The 17,931-nt window shown below is 37.8% G+C and overlaps 2 protein-coding genes across 5 annotated transcripts; both read right to left on the minus strand.

Annotated features, from left to right (window-relative positions):
- Positions 1-440: 440 nt before the first annotated feature.
- LOC140768461 (PHD finger protein EHD3-like) lies at positions 441-9,151 on the minus strand. Its single transcript, XM_073108739.1, has 7 exons — positions 8,568-9,151; positions 6,326-6,853; positions 4,815-5,054; positions 4,408-4,713; positions 3,512-3,601; positions 3,270-3,311; positions 441-3,175 (listed from the first exon to the last, which is right to left on the minus strand). Exons 1-7 carry the CDS (start codon positions 8,685-8,687, stop codon positions 2,171-2,173), a joined length of 2,331 nt encoding a protein of 776 aa, XP_072964840.1. The 5' UTR covers positions 8,688-9,151; the 3' UTR covers positions 441-2,170.
- Positions 9,152-10,553: 1,402 nt separating this feature from the next.
- LOC140768574 (uncharacterized) lies at positions 10,554-17,520 on the minus strand. 4 transcript variants are annotated; one of them, XR_012105777.1, is made up of 8 exons: positions 15,766-17,520; positions 15,399-15,454; positions 14,414-14,689; positions 13,531-13,767; positions 12,530-12,649; positions 12,234-12,362; positions 11,073-11,185; positions 10,554-10,763 (listed from the first exon to the last, which is right to left on the minus strand). XR_012105777.1 is itself a non-coding variant. In XM_073108900.1 (7 exons), exons 1-7 carry the CDS (start codon positions 17,438-17,440, stop codon positions 11,165-11,167), a joined length of 2,514 nt encoding a protein of 837 aa, XP_072965001.1. In that variant the 5' UTR covers positions 17,441-17,520; the 3' UTR covers positions 10,554-11,164. The 4 variants fall into 4 exon arrangements, 2 of the variants coding, with proteins under 2 accessions (XP_072965001.1, XP_072965002.1); XR_012105776.1 differs by having other exon boundaries at positions 10,554-10,873; XM_073108900.1 differs by having other exon boundaries at positions 10,554-11,185.
- Between the last annotated feature and the right edge of the window lie 411 nt (positions 17,521-17,931).

The raw sequence follows: 17,931 nt of genomic DNA on the forward strand, positions 1-17,931 counted from the left end.
AAAAAAAGGGATGGACACAACCTCACTTAAAATGAACAAGATCAGGTGGTAGCTCTGTATTATATGAACACTGTCACAAGATTATTTAGCTAGAAGGAAAAACTTTACCAGAAATAGGATGTTTTGGTTTGGATACCCTTGACTGCTTACCCTTGTTTTTGCTTCTAGTTCTTCCCTCTCTACTACTGTTCTTCAATAGGGTGGTTTAGGCAACAAAGAACAGGTGTTGAATAAGAAACCATTGGCTTCTTTCTGCTCCTTATAGTGATAGCTTGATTCCAGTAAAGCTGATGCAAAGCTTGAAACTATCTGCAGTGGCTTCTTTCAAGTGACAGATTAACAGTTTGTTGGATTCTTCTTTTTATTACATTTGTTATATCAGATGGCATTCCTCATCTCAAGAATCATGTTCCGTGCAACTCTCATATCAAAGAATCAAGTAGTCTCAACTTTTAACAATAGGAACAGTAGAAAAAGAACTTTTGTTTTACACACGCACTAGGAATACATATGTTCTGCATCAATTTAAGCCCTATGCACTAGGAATACATATATGCTCTGCATCAATTTAACTCCACAACACAATTGACACCATGAGAACTTTGCAGATTTTCTAACCCTTAAGTTTAGTACATCAATACCACCCCTAATGGTGCAAAGAGAATAAGAAACATTGGTTGCTAAACAACTTTATATAAGACAGTATACAACAGGGAAATAGCTGACTCTTTCTTTCCTTGCACTAACACAACAGTTAACTTGTTGTCTCTCTAGTCAGGCTTGCATCCCTTTGCCTTATCTTCAGAGTTTTTTGTGCCTCTTGGAAACTTTAAAAGGATCACAAGCAGCATATAACATGCTTCTTACTGGTAATTAATCAGGGGGCAACAAACAAGACTTGAATCAGATCCGGCACATTTGGAACATCACTGGTCCTTTCCTCCCTGCGGCGTGTCCAGAGCCATGCAGTGCATGCACTTCTTAAACATCTCATAACAGGCTGCATTGGAGTTTAGGAACCACGCTGGAGGATAAAGGAACTAGACCCTGCAGCCAGGTTGCTTGTTGATCCGCAGCTTTTTGATGTCAGACAGTAAAGGGTGGAGAATAGCTAGGTGCAGGTGTTAAGCTTTTATAGGATTGAAAGAAGATGAACTTTGAAGATAAGTAGCAAAAGGGAACAAAGGGCAATGAATACTAATGGTTTCCTGAAATATTTTGGGGCTGAATCCTATAGAACCTAAGAAGAAGAATAGAAAAAAGGACTTGGATAGAGATTACGGAATTTGAACGAGAGTAGCCTTAAATATTCCAGGATAGGAGTAATCAGTTAGTAAAAAGAGAAACAAATAAATCATATATTATGTGGGGAAGGTTGTCCAAAGGAACTTAGTTGTCCTCTAAACTCTATGTCCAATCTTGTGAGTTTAAGCCTTCAAGGTAGTGCATTGCTATTTATACAACTATGATATACATTTGCTGAAAAAATGGTACTGCATCTAATACTGAGTCCATGTCTTCTCTATTTCAAGCTCTCCAAATATCCTTTTTTGGTGTGACAGAACTGCTTCTTAGTAATCCATTGATGCAACAACAACAAAAAAAAAATCCATTGTTAATGGTTCTTATCAGTTAGCCATTAACTGACACTTCTTTACAAGCACATATACCAATGAAGCTAACAGTCAAGATAGTATGGGTGAAGCCCTGAACATGGTGGATATATTTAGAGAATATATTGACATTAAATTGACACAAAGAAAAAGAAGAGCTGTGTCCTTAAAGAATGTTGCAACAAATGCATTACAATGGATTATCAGCATCAGCAAAATTCAGAAGTAACAACTATTACATAGTATACAGTGGTCTACATTAGTCATAAACGTGGATAGAATACAAATTTTCCCAAATCCTTTTATGATTTTATCCAGCTGCAGGGCTTGCCATTATAGATGTAGTTGAGCAAAATTCTCAGGCAACTTTATATTATCCCTTTCCGAAAATGGTATATGGTAATACCTCTAGGAGTAAGACAGATAGTAGGTTAAAGCTAACAACATCTAATATCAATGCAAAGTAACATAGAGAAGGAAGACCTCAGACATGTCTACAAAGATAGAGACTATCTAACTTTGGCCACTGCTAAATTCAAAATCCTTACCTTGAAGGATTATAACAGGAGGTTGGCAGATGTACTGATGTGATTTACTCTCTCTCCACTCTGGTCACTGATATGCTCTTCAGATTTCAGCTTCTCAGCAGCACTTAGAAGCAAATCCATTGACCTGTTAGTCACATTCTCTTCCCTAAGATCATTCTTTCTATGCTGTTGTAAGATCCACTGCTCATACTTCCTTAATCCTTCCCTTGCCCTTGCTACATTGCATGTAAAACAGTACCACTTGCCCACGGGTATGGAGCTACGAGGTGGTTTCATGCAGTAAGTGTGATAGGCTTCATCACAACTATCACACAACACAATCTCATCATCATCCTTGTCTGAAAGACAACCTCTGCAAAGGCAAGATGGGCAGTACCAACAAGGTTTGCTTTGTTGTGCCGCACTTGCAATCTGACTACTTCTCAGACATCTTATGTGGTAGAATTTGTAAGGGCAGTGAATGTGCCCACATACTAGGAATCTCTTGTCTTCTTCTTCACGTGTTCTGCATATCTTGCATAAGTGTGATGTAACAGTCCTTGACATCTCTGGTGGCTCATCAGACTCCATATTAGAAACCGAGCTCTCCCGGGAGTCATTACCTAATGCAGACCTGTTGCCACTCTCGTTATGTTCGAGAGTCTCAGAAACTTCAAGCCTATCACATACTGCACAATTCTGGTGCAAACTATCTACCTGAGTATGGGTTAAGGCAGCTTCAGGTGAGTCCCTCCTATAAGAACTGCATGTAGCACAATACCAGCTCTGAGTTGGGATAGCTTTGATGGTGGGTGTGACACACGAGAAATGGTAGATTGCTTCACATCCATCACAAATAAGGCTCCGCTCACCATTTGCTTCAGCACCACACTGTTTGCAAGTGCAAATTTTGTATAGACCAGAGGCCTCTGTTTGATCTGGTCTGTTGGAATGGTCCGAGACGCATGAGGTAAACTGTGTGACATATGATTCCACGGAATTCTTCTGTTCAACACCAACGACACAGGTTTCCTCCTGCAATAGCAGTGTGAATGTCAATCGCTAATCATCAGTCCATCAAAAGATGCCACATATATGGAAGCAACATGTTTGAGTAAATATCACTTACCTCAGGCTTATTTTCACATGCCCCCTGTTCCAAAACTTCAACCTGTATAAAAATTTAGATCAGTAGGCAAGTTTATACAGCACATCACAGCAGAAAATGAATTTTATCTAAACAAACAATGAGAACCCATTAACATTTATAGACCTAGAAGAACTATCCACATTATAAGATCTTTTTTCTTTTCAAGTGGTGACATACAAAATTCCACGTGTCTGAATCAGAGAGTACTTCAGAATAATTACCTGTTTAAGATAGGAAGCCTTTGACAAATTTGAAAGACTTCTTGCTAGACAGACCATATCTCGACCCACTTTTTGAAATTTCTCCCATATCTGTGGACAATATTGATGGTTATAATCACATAGATTGGTAGCATACATAGCAACAAACTATTTACATATGAAAGTATAACTGATGTTTCAGAGCTTTGAAGCTCCAACCACACAAGAAAAATTGGAAATAAAGGATGAAACGAAAATATCATGTACTTACATCTGTTCTAGCCAAAAAAAGAGAGAGAGAGAGAGAGAGATAAAGGGTACAGTATGACCAAGGATTCAAACTTAGAACAAAAATCAGGTTAGCAGTAAGAGAAAACATTGTAGCACTTAATTTCAGAAAAAAACCTTATATTGAATAGAGTTAAATGGAATAAATAGATACATATAGCTAACACTAAATAGTTGGGAACAGTGGCTTGTTGTTGCTCAAGTTTTAGAGCCAATAAACTATATGCAGCAAGATCTGGCATAAGAAGTGCACTAAAGTATACAGATTTTACTTCAAATAAAAAAAATCATAAATTTGGTCTTGAGGAAGCAAAAAGGAAGTGAAAAAACAATTTGGTCCTTGCAGTTGCTTATCCAATATAGACAAAATCCTCCAAAAGAAACGTTGAAAAGAAATAAAGGAAAACCAATTAATAGAGTTTGCACCAGAACTAAGTTGTCAGTTGATTGATAGTAGTGACTATACATTCACAAAAGAAACTTGCAAGCAATGATAGTGCACTCAAATAGGAGATTTAGGCACATCTCAAGGTGTATAAACTGCATAGGATACCATGAGATAACATCAAGGAAGCACCAAAGTATAGAGCTGTAAAAGTCAAAACTATGAGGCAATCAAAACTAACTACCTGTTGGATATCTAGATCAAATGATCCAGGCGACAGCTCATAATCTCCATTGCTCATCTTTGAATTGATTAGACTAAAGTCGAAGTATCTTTTGGTCTTGTTGTCTTCAAAAGTTCTAAAAAGTAAATCACATAAGAAAACAAACTTTTCCGATCGTAGAATTTCGACAAAAGTTTTCTGGCATTTTGTTGTATTGACATTTGTATCTGCTTCCTTGCCAGTTTTTGATACATGGGAGGCAGCAGGCATGGAACTATCTGGTCTCTCGGATTGCATTTTCAGTTCAGAACAGCCCTCGTATCTGTCCTGATAAGAGTGAAGACAAATATGATTAAAGAAATTTCTTTGGACCTTAAATAATAGATAGAGTTACAAATATGAAATAAATCAAGACAGCTTCCTAATACCGGTGGTTTTTCAGTGTCTGTGCAGACATCAGCGGTCTTGAGTTTTGTGGTTAATCCAGAAGGACCATATGCAAGGGCATCAAGGATGCAGCTTTGAATACCAGCACCTTCACTTACATCTGGCAACTGCAGTATGTTCTCTAGAACATGTCTCCAGTGTCTCCAGTGACTATCTGTTCTAGCATACTTATCTTTCACATAGTTATCCTTATTTAACCCTATGTCATAAACTTCACCTTGCTGCATGTCAAAACAACTTTATCATTACTAAGAAAATAAGAAAATGAGCCAAATATCACCGCCAGGGGCAATGTATTTCCAAGTTCCAATTATAAGCAAAGATAATAATACAAAGAATAGCCTGCCTAACTATGAATGCAAAAAAATTTAGGCATGCAAAGTTGGTGCACAGTACTTTACAATCGTTAAAAAAAAAAATTGTTTGTTGACAAGCTGGAAAGACCAAGAGAGCGTAATCTTACAAGCGGGTCCATCAAGGAGAAAGTTATGTCTATTCACCCACTGCAACAGAGTATATGTGTCTGCAAATTTCTTTCTCTAGAGAACTGCTATCTTCTTAAAAGACTAATAAACTATTTCAAAATTTTACTCTATAGCTATGTATGGGCAGATGATTTCCAAATGGGGCACTATTTATCATTCAGGTCAAAAATATGATACGAAGTGCTGACAGAGCGCGCACCCAATCCACCAGAAGATGGTTCAACTTGCACAAAGCCGTACATTCAATTATCAAGATTGTGATTCATGATGGTGATAACTATCATTCAAATGAAGATGGACGAACATTGATGATAAATCTGGATGCCATTACAACACAACCAAAAGGACTAACAGGAAGCTCTACATGAATATACATAAATAATGTAACTAAAGTTTGAGATCTATCTCATGTCTACTGGAATGATGTAAGAAATGTCTCCTGTCCATTTACAGGATGAAAGAGCAATTAATTGTGAGGCATACAAGAAAAAACGCAACACGAGTCAAGATTTCCATTCATAAAAAAATTTCTTTGGTTTCAACAATCAGGAAGGAACAAATTTGAATATATGAAAGTGAATAATCACAAGTACGCGTGGAAGGGTGACTATAGGTAAGGCTTTCAAGGTATCACTGATCCTTGCTAAAAAAGCTCCTTGAATAATAGCTTTTGAGGCCTCATGCAACGGATATATGTACAGCCATCAGAAAGCAGTATGACTACCATATGGAACACTTGAAGTGCTAGCTTACCTGGCAAGAAAAGAAGCAACCATAGTACCATATGTAAAGCAAATAAGGTTTTCTCAAATGCATACAGTGAAGGAAAAAAAATGCCAACATTAAATGTCTTTTTAGACTTGTTCATACAAATCAGGCAACTTTGTTATTGAAGGACAGAGGGACTGGGCAAGATTGCAACAACATATTAGAGATCATACGAGACTTTGACTATATCATGAGACTTAAATTATAATGTAAAAGTAACCTGACACTAGTTCAAGTACCTTCTCCATGATATTGTTGTCTAGCCAAGTGGGTGAATGTGATTGTTGAGTAGAATTATTTGGCAGGTGATGATCAATCTTCCATTGGCCACATCGAATGGCATTTCCTACCTTCATCTCTAAGTCAACAAATAAGTGATCCTTATTAAATAAGACATCATCGGCAGAACACCTTGATTTCATACTTATGAGACCATCAGATGTAGCTGATTTCTTTCTTTTGCATCTTTGTTTCATCATCAAATGGTCCAATATTGTTCTAGAAACATCCTCTGGAACATTTGGGCACTTACGAACATCTTTAGTACCAGCAAGATGTCGCTTTAGTCTAGACACCCCACCACCATATCTTATTAATCCACACCAATTGCACTGCCAATGCAACCTATTGCCATCAACCATCACTCCATGGTTCCAACCAATATCCCTGTCTCTCTTTTTGCGAGAACTGTTCCTATTTCCATCAACCATCACTCCATGCTCCCAAACAATATCCCCATCTTTCTTCTTGCGAGAACTGTTGGAGACCTACAAAATGACACAAATAACAGTTGAACACCCATACTTATAGCAAAAGTTCTTTAGGATATATGCATAAGATGCAAGATGTGAAACACAGAAGACATCCTCTAGCCACATCATATGCACATTTTGGCAAGTGAGTACTCATAAAAAATTTGTATATCTTAAAGTGGAAGGAATAAAATTTAGGACAATTAAGAGAAACCATGAAATAAATATGTCGGGTAAGTAATTAATATGCTTGGCAAAAGTGCGTACTCAGAGTAGGAAGGTAAGATATTGAGATGGATAGATGGTGCTTCAAGAAGTGTGTGTGAGAGAGAGAAGAAAAATTAATTTCATGACAAATTAGAAGTTTAGAACAAATAAAGGAAAACATTCAAGTTTGTTAGGATATGTGGAAGGCAGATAGTTTACTATTGAGTGCACTAGTTAGAAAGAAATAATGTCATTTAGAAGTGCACCAAGTGACAGAGGCAGGCAGTTGTGTGAGAAGACATAATGATCCTTAAAATAACAGACAACCTACATAGAATTGAAAGGTCAAAAGGTCATTCATGTGCCAATACAGATAGTCGAGTTTTGAGATCCTCAAGTATATCATGATTTTACTGTTTATGCAGGGAATGACTCAATGATAACATAATTTGAACTTTTGAACTGTACAATGAACTCTCTCTCAATGATTCCTTTCCATTTCAGGAAACAAGTAGGATCTCAAATTGACTCAAATGAACCAAAGCATGACATGAATTTTGATCACTTCAAGAATAAAAAGAGAAGGCCATCAGAATTTAGGAAATCTGTGAACTTGTAGCATAAAAATTCAGTCCTAGCTAAAGCCCCTAAGCTTGCAACTTTTTTAATCAACATAAAATATTTTACAATTTCACAGATGTTAATAGTTGAAATCAATTCATTTTTATATAAAAATAACTGCACAATATAGAAAGTAGAAGAAAGATGATGCAGAAATCATACTTCTTTATGTTGTAGAAGTTAGAAATAAATCAATCAATTGAAACCCGAAACTACCTAACCTAACTAAGAAATGAAAAGGTAATGTGCAGGCCCTATCTCTTATCTATTGGTAATGCAAAGCATTACAAAATCATTTAAATATTTACCTTCAGATCATTACTATAACAACAGAAAGAGTTTCTTTGAGAATATCTCTGACCTGGATATGAGAATTCTGATCAATCAAGAGGATGCAGAGAAAGATATCACAATGAGCGTTTGGATGAGTTCAGACTCCATGGTAAGTGGTTACGTCAAGAACTCAAGATAGAGAAGATTTTCTTTAACACTTCCATGGCAGCTTCAAAGTGCAGCATAATTGACTTAAACTACATCAATTCAACATTACAGGTCTGGTAACCAGATAAGCCCTCCAAATAGTGAGCTACCACACTTTGGATCACTAGAATCATTTATCTTTTTTGTGAATCCAGCATTCATAGTGTTGTTCCTCAAAGGAAATAACATTATTTAGTCCCTTATTTTAATCTTCCTGCATCTTTTTTATACTTTTATTTGATCAAAATTAATCCTGATGAACTTACAAGATCAACAACCGAATTACAGATATATTTGGTCACAGCATTCAAGAATCAGATTCTTTAAAATGTGTTGCACAATACCTGATAAATTCCAATCAAGAGCGGGAAAATTACAATCTGAGTAGAAACAAATGAAACTAAGAGAGACTTTGCCTCACCCCTTCGACGACATCAGTGCTCGGCTGCGTGTGCTTCCTCCTCTTGTAAGTGATAAACCCGTCCAGTGACGAGTCCTCCAGCTTCACCAGCCCATTACACTTCCTCTCCTCTACAGACATTCTCTGAACCCTATCTCCCCTTCTCTTCACCACCTAGGGTTTCAAACAAACTCCAAACATAACAAACAGAGCCCAGCTAAGATCCAGAGGCGAACACCACCGGAACTCGCGGAAAAAGAACCAAAAGAAGAAGCACAAACTTAGGTAATTCAAGAAAGGGTGGCGCGGAGACGGGAAAACGAAGAAAGATCGAACCGTGAGGGTGAAGGGGGATCGAGAAGTAGAGAGAAATCGAAGGAAAAGAGTGGAGAACACGGAGTAAGCGGAGGAGCAAGAGAAAAGGGATCCTTGATTGGAAGCTTTTCGAGGTGAGGCGGATGCAGAGTGGCTTTGCTGAGATTTGAATTTTGTAGAGGGAGGAAGGAGTGAGGGAAGGGTTTGTGGCCGTAGAAGAGAGAGAATAATAGAGATAGAAAGAGAGAGAAAGAGGGGGGAAGAGAGAGAGAGAGAGAGAGAGAAGGGGGGGAAGAGAGAGAGAGAGCGAGCGATGTCAGAAATGATTTACTCTAATTAGATACGCGGAGACGGGCACTAAAATGGAAGAGAAGTGATCGTCTACGGTCAGGGGTTGTGAGAATTTCACTCATACGGCATACTTGGAGCCCTTTGGTTGGGGGCTCATCAAGCAGCTGGAAGTAGAAAAAATCCTCGACCGGCCTGCTAGCCAACCAGAGGCTGCCAGCCTGCCAAGCACCGGAGGACTGTTTTTACGGGATTTGATAAAAACACTCTTGATTTTTGTACTTCTACTCTTTCCAATGTCAAATCGTATTGTATTTCGTGGGGAGAGGGTGCAGAGATTTGTATCTGTATTTGTAATTCTATTCCTGGTAAGAAAAATTCATCTATTTGCCACCATTTCTTGAACGTGAACTGAGTGCGGCCGTCAGATGATCTATTACGCACTTCTGCCAATTCTAATTGCATTTGAAGAAGATAGATAGAGGTCTAAAGAGTTTGAGCCAATGCTATTGGAATCCAAACTGCGTGTTCCCATCTGCATTTGGATCTCATTAGGGTTTACTGTTGGAATCTTTTTCTTTTTCTTCTGTTCTCTCAAGTGTTCTCTCAAGGGATGGACACTAGTTTAATCAAGAAACTCTGCTGGAATTGATGGCTTTCTTAATGGCAGGTGTTCCTATGACATAACTTAGAACAGGGAAAACTCTGTTTGCTCAATATTAAAGCTTTCAACAAAATCCAGTAAATCTGGTCAAAAGTTTAGATTGGACCAACTATCGAAAAGACGCAATTATTGCCATTTTAATCCTACTAACAGTTTGCATCTTATGATTCGTAGTCCCAGATAATACGAGCACATTTAACACTGGTATGTGGATATTTACAAACTTCCCATCTCTATGAATGATTCAATTACATATCCTTGAATCCAATGGAAAGATGGTGGGTGATACCTCAAAAGCAATATCTGATTTCACACATGTTGACATTCTTTGATGAGGAAATTTTAGTGAAACCAGTTCATGCAACCATACCATGTAACAATCTACACAGTAATGTAAACAGTTTACAAAATTACTATATAAAATTATGGCCTAAAAGAGAGCAGCTCGCATGGATGACCATTTTTTTCCGCAAGTTCACGACACAGTGATGTAGCTATCAGATAATTATCACCAACAAAATACCATGAAATGTTTTGTATAAATGTGACAAATGTTCACCAACATAGCATATACAGTTTTGCAGAGTGTAGTACTTGTCATATTTCAGATTAGAACTTCTTCAGTCTGGAGCAAACTGGATATACTTACACAGGCAGGAATACATCAAGTTACAGGAATAGAAAATACACTGCTTGAAATCAGTTTATGCAACCCTTTCGATGATCCACACTTTTACAAAGATGAAAGACTAGGACTTTTTTTATTTATAAAAGTGCCCATATCTTGTGAAAATTGTGATTCATGTTCATATATCTAGATATTTACAACAAGGAAAAGTTCTTGCATACTGATGAAATGATTAAACTACGATACCATCATGTTCACACCTGCTCGCCACAACTATCAAAACATATCATATTCCCTTCAAAATCTCCCTCCATCTCCTTGTCTGATATGATGGAAAAGTCACGGAGAAATCTTCATTACTGATGATTGATTGACTGTATCTCACGATGGATGGTTGAAGGTTGACGGTAGTGGTTCTAGTGATCACTCATACTAGGGAAGTGGCAATCGTAAGTGACAGTGAAGAAGAGGATATATTGAATTTTGAAAGAGATAATTGGGATGTTAATTTGTAGTTCTTATGACAAGTGGGTCATTGTTTTGCAAGTACCTAAGTAATGTGCTTTGTATAACTTTTACAAACTTGTGGTATGCTATATAAGGACTAAACAAACCATCAAATAGTACATACCTGAAATATGTAACTGTGTTTGGATTGTCCTCGGATGGCTATAGACAAATTCACACATTTAGATGAACAGATATCAGACAGGCATATGCTGGTTATGATCCTCTGTAGTATACCTGCTTAAATAAAAGAATTTCCAGACTTCAAAAGTTTTCACACTAGTCCATTTAAATATGCTCTCTTTTAGGCAGAGTTGCAGAAACAAACTCCAAACTCCAATGTTACAACTAGTTCTGTGAAGATGATAGAGAACAAAACATTTCATCTATTGGCTACAGCCCTATCTGTTCAGCAAAAATGCAAACCATGAAAAATTAAATGTACCAAAGTGCGAGGAGCAATTTCCAGGGAAAGAGCACACCTTTCTAAGAAAGAAATTGCATCAAGGAAAAGCTCAAATAAATTTCTTGGCATTCTTTATTCCAAGAAATATGGAATCAATAAATTGAAATATGCATCAACGTCATAAATTTCTAATTTGAAGCCAATCTCTCTGCATGGATAAAGAAGCACTACATCCAGTGATGAGTTAGAGATATCTATGTGGAAATACTAATAGGGAAGCTGAAATTTGTAGTTTTGTATTATTCGCAAATACATTTTTCATAAAAAACAAAAACAAAAACAAAATATTATTCACAAAATAGAAATTCTACACATCATCAGTGATCAGTCGATCATTTTTCTTTTTGTTAGGTCAGTATAAAACTTCCTCTGCTATCAGAAACTCAAGATATCAGTCTAGCTAGCACTACAGAACAATTGAACAGCTAAGATTGATATCCAATAGTCAAGCATTGAAGGCTGTGAAGATAATACTCCAAACAGCTTATATTTGTCACTGAATAATGTGATGAAGATATCTAAATGGAGATTTTTAGTTATTTCAGCAATTAAATTCTGTATATCAATTCCTTCCTATAATTTGCATAATCAATTCATAACTCTAAACAAGCCACCACAAAAACACAAAGGATTAAGGAGTAACAGCAATAGATATTACAAACACATAGAAAGAGACTAAATGACTTTCACATCGTTTGAAGAGAAAATCAACTGCACAAGTAAATCAATTTTTAGAATATATTCATATGATAGTTCACAAAGAATGTCATAGTTGATACCAAAAGAAAGGGAGAGATAGAGAGGAATATTGGCAAGTACCTTGATCTCTTTATTGGCAAGCCCAACAAAAAGCTTCCCATGCCAGTGAAGTAGAGAAGTTACAACTGAATCACAAGTTATAGAAGCAACACTTCGAACTTCCACTTCTGCCTCATTTTCTGACAACTCCTATGAAAATGAATGTAATTTTAGAATAGATGCCACCTATACACAGAAAATATAGGTAAACCTAGCAAATACAACTATAACTGGTGCAACTCTCACCTAAACATTCATTGAAAGTTTGGACTCGACAAAACAAATCAGCAAAAATGTGATAATTAGGAAATAAAAACCTGTATATTAATGATTTTATCCCAGCCTCCAGTAAAAAGCAACTGTTTATCTATTTGAAGTGCATAAACAGACCCGTCATGTACTTTCTCTGATTTCACGAGCACATCATTCCTCCATATCTGGTGAAAGCAAATTAAAAATGGTTGACCATCCATAATAATGAATACAAAGCTAGAAAATGCAAAGGCAACCATGGGACAAGCATAAGCCATATGAACTTATCACCTAAACCTAAGGACTGCAACTTACTGAACTTGCCAGGGAGTGGGACCAACAGCAAGAACTAACATAAACTTCATGATTTATGAGTTATTCCTCTGGCATTTCTAGCCTTGGTCAATCAATATAATTTGCACCTTTTGAGGTCAATTTAAATATGGGACTAAGCATTTTCTAAGAAAAAAAAACTGCATGTTGTTCCAAGTCATGGGTTACCTGATTATACATCAAAAAGAATTACAGTAATACCAGCAACCAAGAATCAGTAGTATTCCCGTACAAGTTAAAGGGCTCACAAATTAGAGACATTGTATGACAATTAATTTATTGAATATATAATGCAAAAATGGCTCATAAATTAGTAACATTGTTTGACAATTAATTTATTGAAAATATAATGCAAGTTTTCTATTTGGACATGGTAGATCACAATTATAGCATGAAAAATCTAAAGATGATTAGTTTAAGAAAATGACTGAGCAAACTCTTATATTTTCTAAGTTGCAACAACAAAAATATGGAATGATGAAAATCTATTTGTACCTCACATGATGTAACCCTTACGATGGAAGCACAATAACAATCAGTGTAAAAAGAAGAAAAATAACAACGTTACAGCTAATCTTATGTCATTAGAAGGCTTTGGCATCCTATTCCTATACAAACATGGTAGAAATCAAATATAAGCTGTAAAAGAAGAAAAAGGAATTTAGATATGCTATTAATTCAGCATGCATTAGGATGAAAATGATATGTAATATGCATGCTTAAACTAGCAAACCTTTAGAAAACCATTCTCATAGGATGAAATAACCAAATTAGTTCCTGTGGAAAGTGACAAAACAGGAGCCAATTTCTCTGGTGTGTCATCTCCTAATACCGACAAAGGACTGTGATCACTAAGCCACCATAATCGGACTGTTCCATCCCAACTTCCACTGTAAAGAATGCCATCACCTATGGCTAGAGAAGATACAGTAGATTTATGACCCGTCATAGTGCATAAAAGAGAGTAATCCTGTAAAAGAGAAAGAGAAACACAAAACACTATAGAAAATTATCAACAATGGATTAGAAAACTATTAATCTTCAGTAGAAGTAATTAACCAATTATTTGATATGGAAGACACAAAGAACCATATGAGTACATGAGTGAAGGGAGTAGTAGACTATCTAAATAGATAATAGCACACAAAGCCTCAAAACACACAATCAGTATATGGGCCCGAGTTTTCAAGTCCAGGGTACATAATTATTCAAAGAAAAAAAAAATCATTACCTAAAATTTTCGAATTTAGTACTTGTTTTTCAGGTGGTCCATATTGAAAGTCTGCAATTCTAGCTAACTAATAAAGATGTGAAGAATCTGATTCCTAATCTGGAGACCCAGTATTCCTGTAGTTTTCAGCATATTAACCAGTAAACCACTATTCCTCTGGGCATAAAGGAAGAACATAGGAAAATTTTCAGTTTGCACATTTTAAAAACTAGAGCAGGCATAACAGTAACACAATAGATACAAAATACAAATTTTAGATGCAAAATATCAACCCATTTGAAGTAGAAGACCTCTTTTCTTTGCATCAAGACTATAAACTTGAAAAACTCAAGGAAAAGGAACAACGCAGCAACAAGAGCCAAATTTAAGATGTAAGACATACAACCTGCAAGGACCAAGCTTTTATAGACCTGTCTCCACTGCCACTGTAGAGGTACCCTGTCTCAGAAACAGCCAAAGAGTGAACACCACTATAACGCCAATCATTGTGCTCATACCATTTCTTCAACGGGTCCAGCTCAGGAGGGGAAGTGATGCTCCATATGAAAATGCCACTTCTACTGTCACCACTTATACAAAGCGGCTGGCCTGCATAACTGGTGGCAAGTATTGCCATCACTCTATGCTCATGGCCTCTCAAAGACTGCAAATGAGAGAAGTCCTGCATGAGACAGAAAAATGACAAGAAAAAAGATCAAATGAAAGGCTTATCTACAAGGAAAAGAAGGATAAGCGAAGATGCCAACAAAAAGGTTTGAAAGATAGAGTAAAATGATAAAGACAGTAGGACACCTGCTATTTTTCTTTCAACTGTCAATTTATAAAGGTTCCAATCTATTGCATCTTTTTTTCAATATAAAAGAAAGATAACTCACAGGTTTCAGTTTCTTTATAAATCAATATTGACTGATCACAGACATAGCATGTGTACATATAGGTAATTTAACTGTTATTTGGGAAGCATTAATTTGAGATTTAAAAAAACAGATTATTAAGAAACTTCCTACACAAGTTACTACATCAGGCAATGAGTAAATATTCTTAAAACACATTAGATGGACATATCAATCTACAAAGTTGTTTTCCCTTTTGATTTCTCCGAAAAGAAGCTCATAACAAGTCTATGTAGATCATATTGAAAGATAAGTTTGTTGGTGTAATGTAGAATGGTCTAGCCAAATACATATTGGAAGAGGAGTTTGCCTCGAGGAAATGCCAAATACACTAAAAAGTAGTTGATAATTGCATCACGACTATCAAATTGTATTTTGATATTTTCTCATAGAAAATTGTTATCCCACTTGTCTTTTTAATAATATCAGCATAAACTGATCAACTTCTCAAAAGAAAGTACCTTAACAAGTGTATACCTGCAGAGACCACACATTGATTGTTTTATCAAGAGAAGAGCTAAACAGATACCCACCTACAACAAAAGAAAAGATTAATTAAGATTCATATGTTTAAAGTAACGCAGAAAGAGAGAGAGAGAGAGAGAGAGAGAGAGAGAGAGAGAGAGAGAGAGACTATGGAAAGATTCAGCTGAGGATATGTGGCATAAGACATCCTGAAAATAAATGTCATTCACACTAGAAGGTGGCATGCCAACATGAAAATCAGAATGCCAGTAAATAGATGCATCCCTTACTCACAGCACAAAAAGGCAAAATGGAAATCTACCTAAAGCAATATTGACATATTGTATATAATATACAGAATACATAATCCAGTTTGTACCTCCAACGGCAAATCCAGTGACACAATCGCGGTGACCATGAAGAGTGACAGACTTAAAACTACCACTGTTTAGCGACTCAGTAAGTTCCCCATCAACTTGCTGCAGACTATCGTTGCCTCTTCGGCTACTCCCTGCTATATATTTGTCAGATATATTACTAGACATGTCGTTATTATCTTCCCTCAGGGAAACGGTGCTGGTTTCTTTAGGTGAGGAATAAAATTTACTAAAAAGTAAGCAACATCTGGAACTCTTCTTTGATAGGAAGGCATCGGAGGCAGCCAGATCATCAGCACAAGTTTTCATCAATGGACCTTGGAAACACCTCCAAATATCACTCACTTGTGGACGGCTTTCTGCATGATAACTCAAACACAGTTCCATGATTGGGAGCAATGATTCAAACTGGGTGCCCATTAACAAAACTTCCAACTTGGTAAGCACCTTCTTCTTCCACCCATTATACAATTCTGTGGATTCTCCTTGAAGCAAGCAACTTGAAGCTTCAGATAGTTCTGCTACAAGCTGTGCTTCACCTATAAGAAACACAATTAGTATACATGCTAACGACCAGACATCTGAACCATATCCTACTGAATCTTTGAACCCACAATCCTTATTGGCATCTTCATTGCAGAGCAGAACCAACACTTCAGGAGCTACAAACACTTGGGTCCTGGATCCATTCGGATCATCCTCTCCTCTGCTGGAAGCTGAAAACCTCGCATGCTCCTGAAATTTCTTACATGCCACTAAAACTTTGCTCAAATCGAGGAGACAGTGCCCATAGTCATCAAAACAGAAGCAGCTAGGTCCAAAGCAGCCACAAACAATTCCCTCCGAATGCAAAGCCAAAACAGCTTCACATAACTCCTTACCAACAATCCCAAACCGAAACATCTCCCCACTCTCCAGACCCTCGTCAGCCTCCCTCTCTTCCCTCAGCATTCCAAGCCCCTGACGAAACCTCTCTGAAACCAAGAAGAGCTGACATTTTTCCTTCTCGGGCCCCATCCACAACCCATATATCCTACAAATCACACGCCGGAGCCTAGAGGAGACCTCCAAAAGAAAACTCAAGTCGTCCCTCGCCTCGTCGTCCAACGCCCCGAGCGCCTCCAACACACGAGCCGTATAACTCAACCGAAACCATTCGTTCTCAGCGGAATTCGTAGAGACAGGCGGCGCGCATATCGGCATAAGGCTAACAGCTTGATTCTCCCGGCAAAACCAAGGACTGCCAAGAGATACCAACTTCGATTCTTCGTGAATAGAGGCCAAGGAAAGCGCTTTTTGGGGCAAAATCCAGTTTTTCCATGAGGAAAGGAGATCGAGTTGGGTCCAAGGGATGGGGAGGAAACTTGCGCTCAGAGGCGAATTGGGTTTTGTTGGTCGATCGAGACTGGGGTGGGGAGAGGGAGAGACGAGGCGGAGAAGGTCGATGTTCTTGGGAAGGGAGGAGGGGCCAAGAGAGCGAAGGAAGGGGACGAGCTGGGTACAGGAAGGGCAGCGAAGGGAATCCGGGAGAGATGGGCGAGGAGGGGGGAGGGAGGAGAGGCATTGGTCGCATAGGGAGTGGCCGCATGCGAGGACCCGGGGGATGGTGGTGATGGTGTCGAACGGCTGTAGGCAGACCGGGCACTCGGGGGCTTCGAGTTCGGCCTCCGTCGCCATTGGTGCAGCTTCGCGTAGAGAGAGAGGGAGAGAGAGAGAGGAAACGGAGTCTTCGATTGCGTCGAAGCGGGTGAACTGATTGGCGCTGGCGGTTGGCGGACGATTGGAACGGGTTAACGGATGGTTACAAGGAAACCCACCCTGTTTTTTTTTCTTCTTTTTAATCATTCATTAGCCCGAATGCTAGATATGGATCGGACAAATAGCTAACCCTCCCTACATACAGAGATATTTTGCCCCATCGAGCTTTTAGCTGTCTAATATAGGTTTCAAGCCATATATATCGCCGAACAATTATTTCAAACTAAACGACGCTAAGACCTACTCTAAGCTGTTGCATTATCAAGCTATTTTTCTAAACTAACTGCACTGCTGAGCCATCAACCGAATTGAGCCAAACGATTAAATCATCAACTACCAAATAATTTTTCCACAATATTATTTAGAGTTGTTAAACTCATAATCTCTTTGGTCATGAACAAAATATCTAC

This window comes from Typha angustifolia, chromosome 10, assembly GCF_048772165.1.
Source record: "Typha angustifolia cultivar Huaian chromosome 10, ASM4877216v1, whole genome shotgun sequence".
Lineage (NCBI taxonomy): Eukaryota > Viridiplantae > Streptophyta > Magnoliopsida > Poales > Typhaceae > Typha > Typha angustifolia.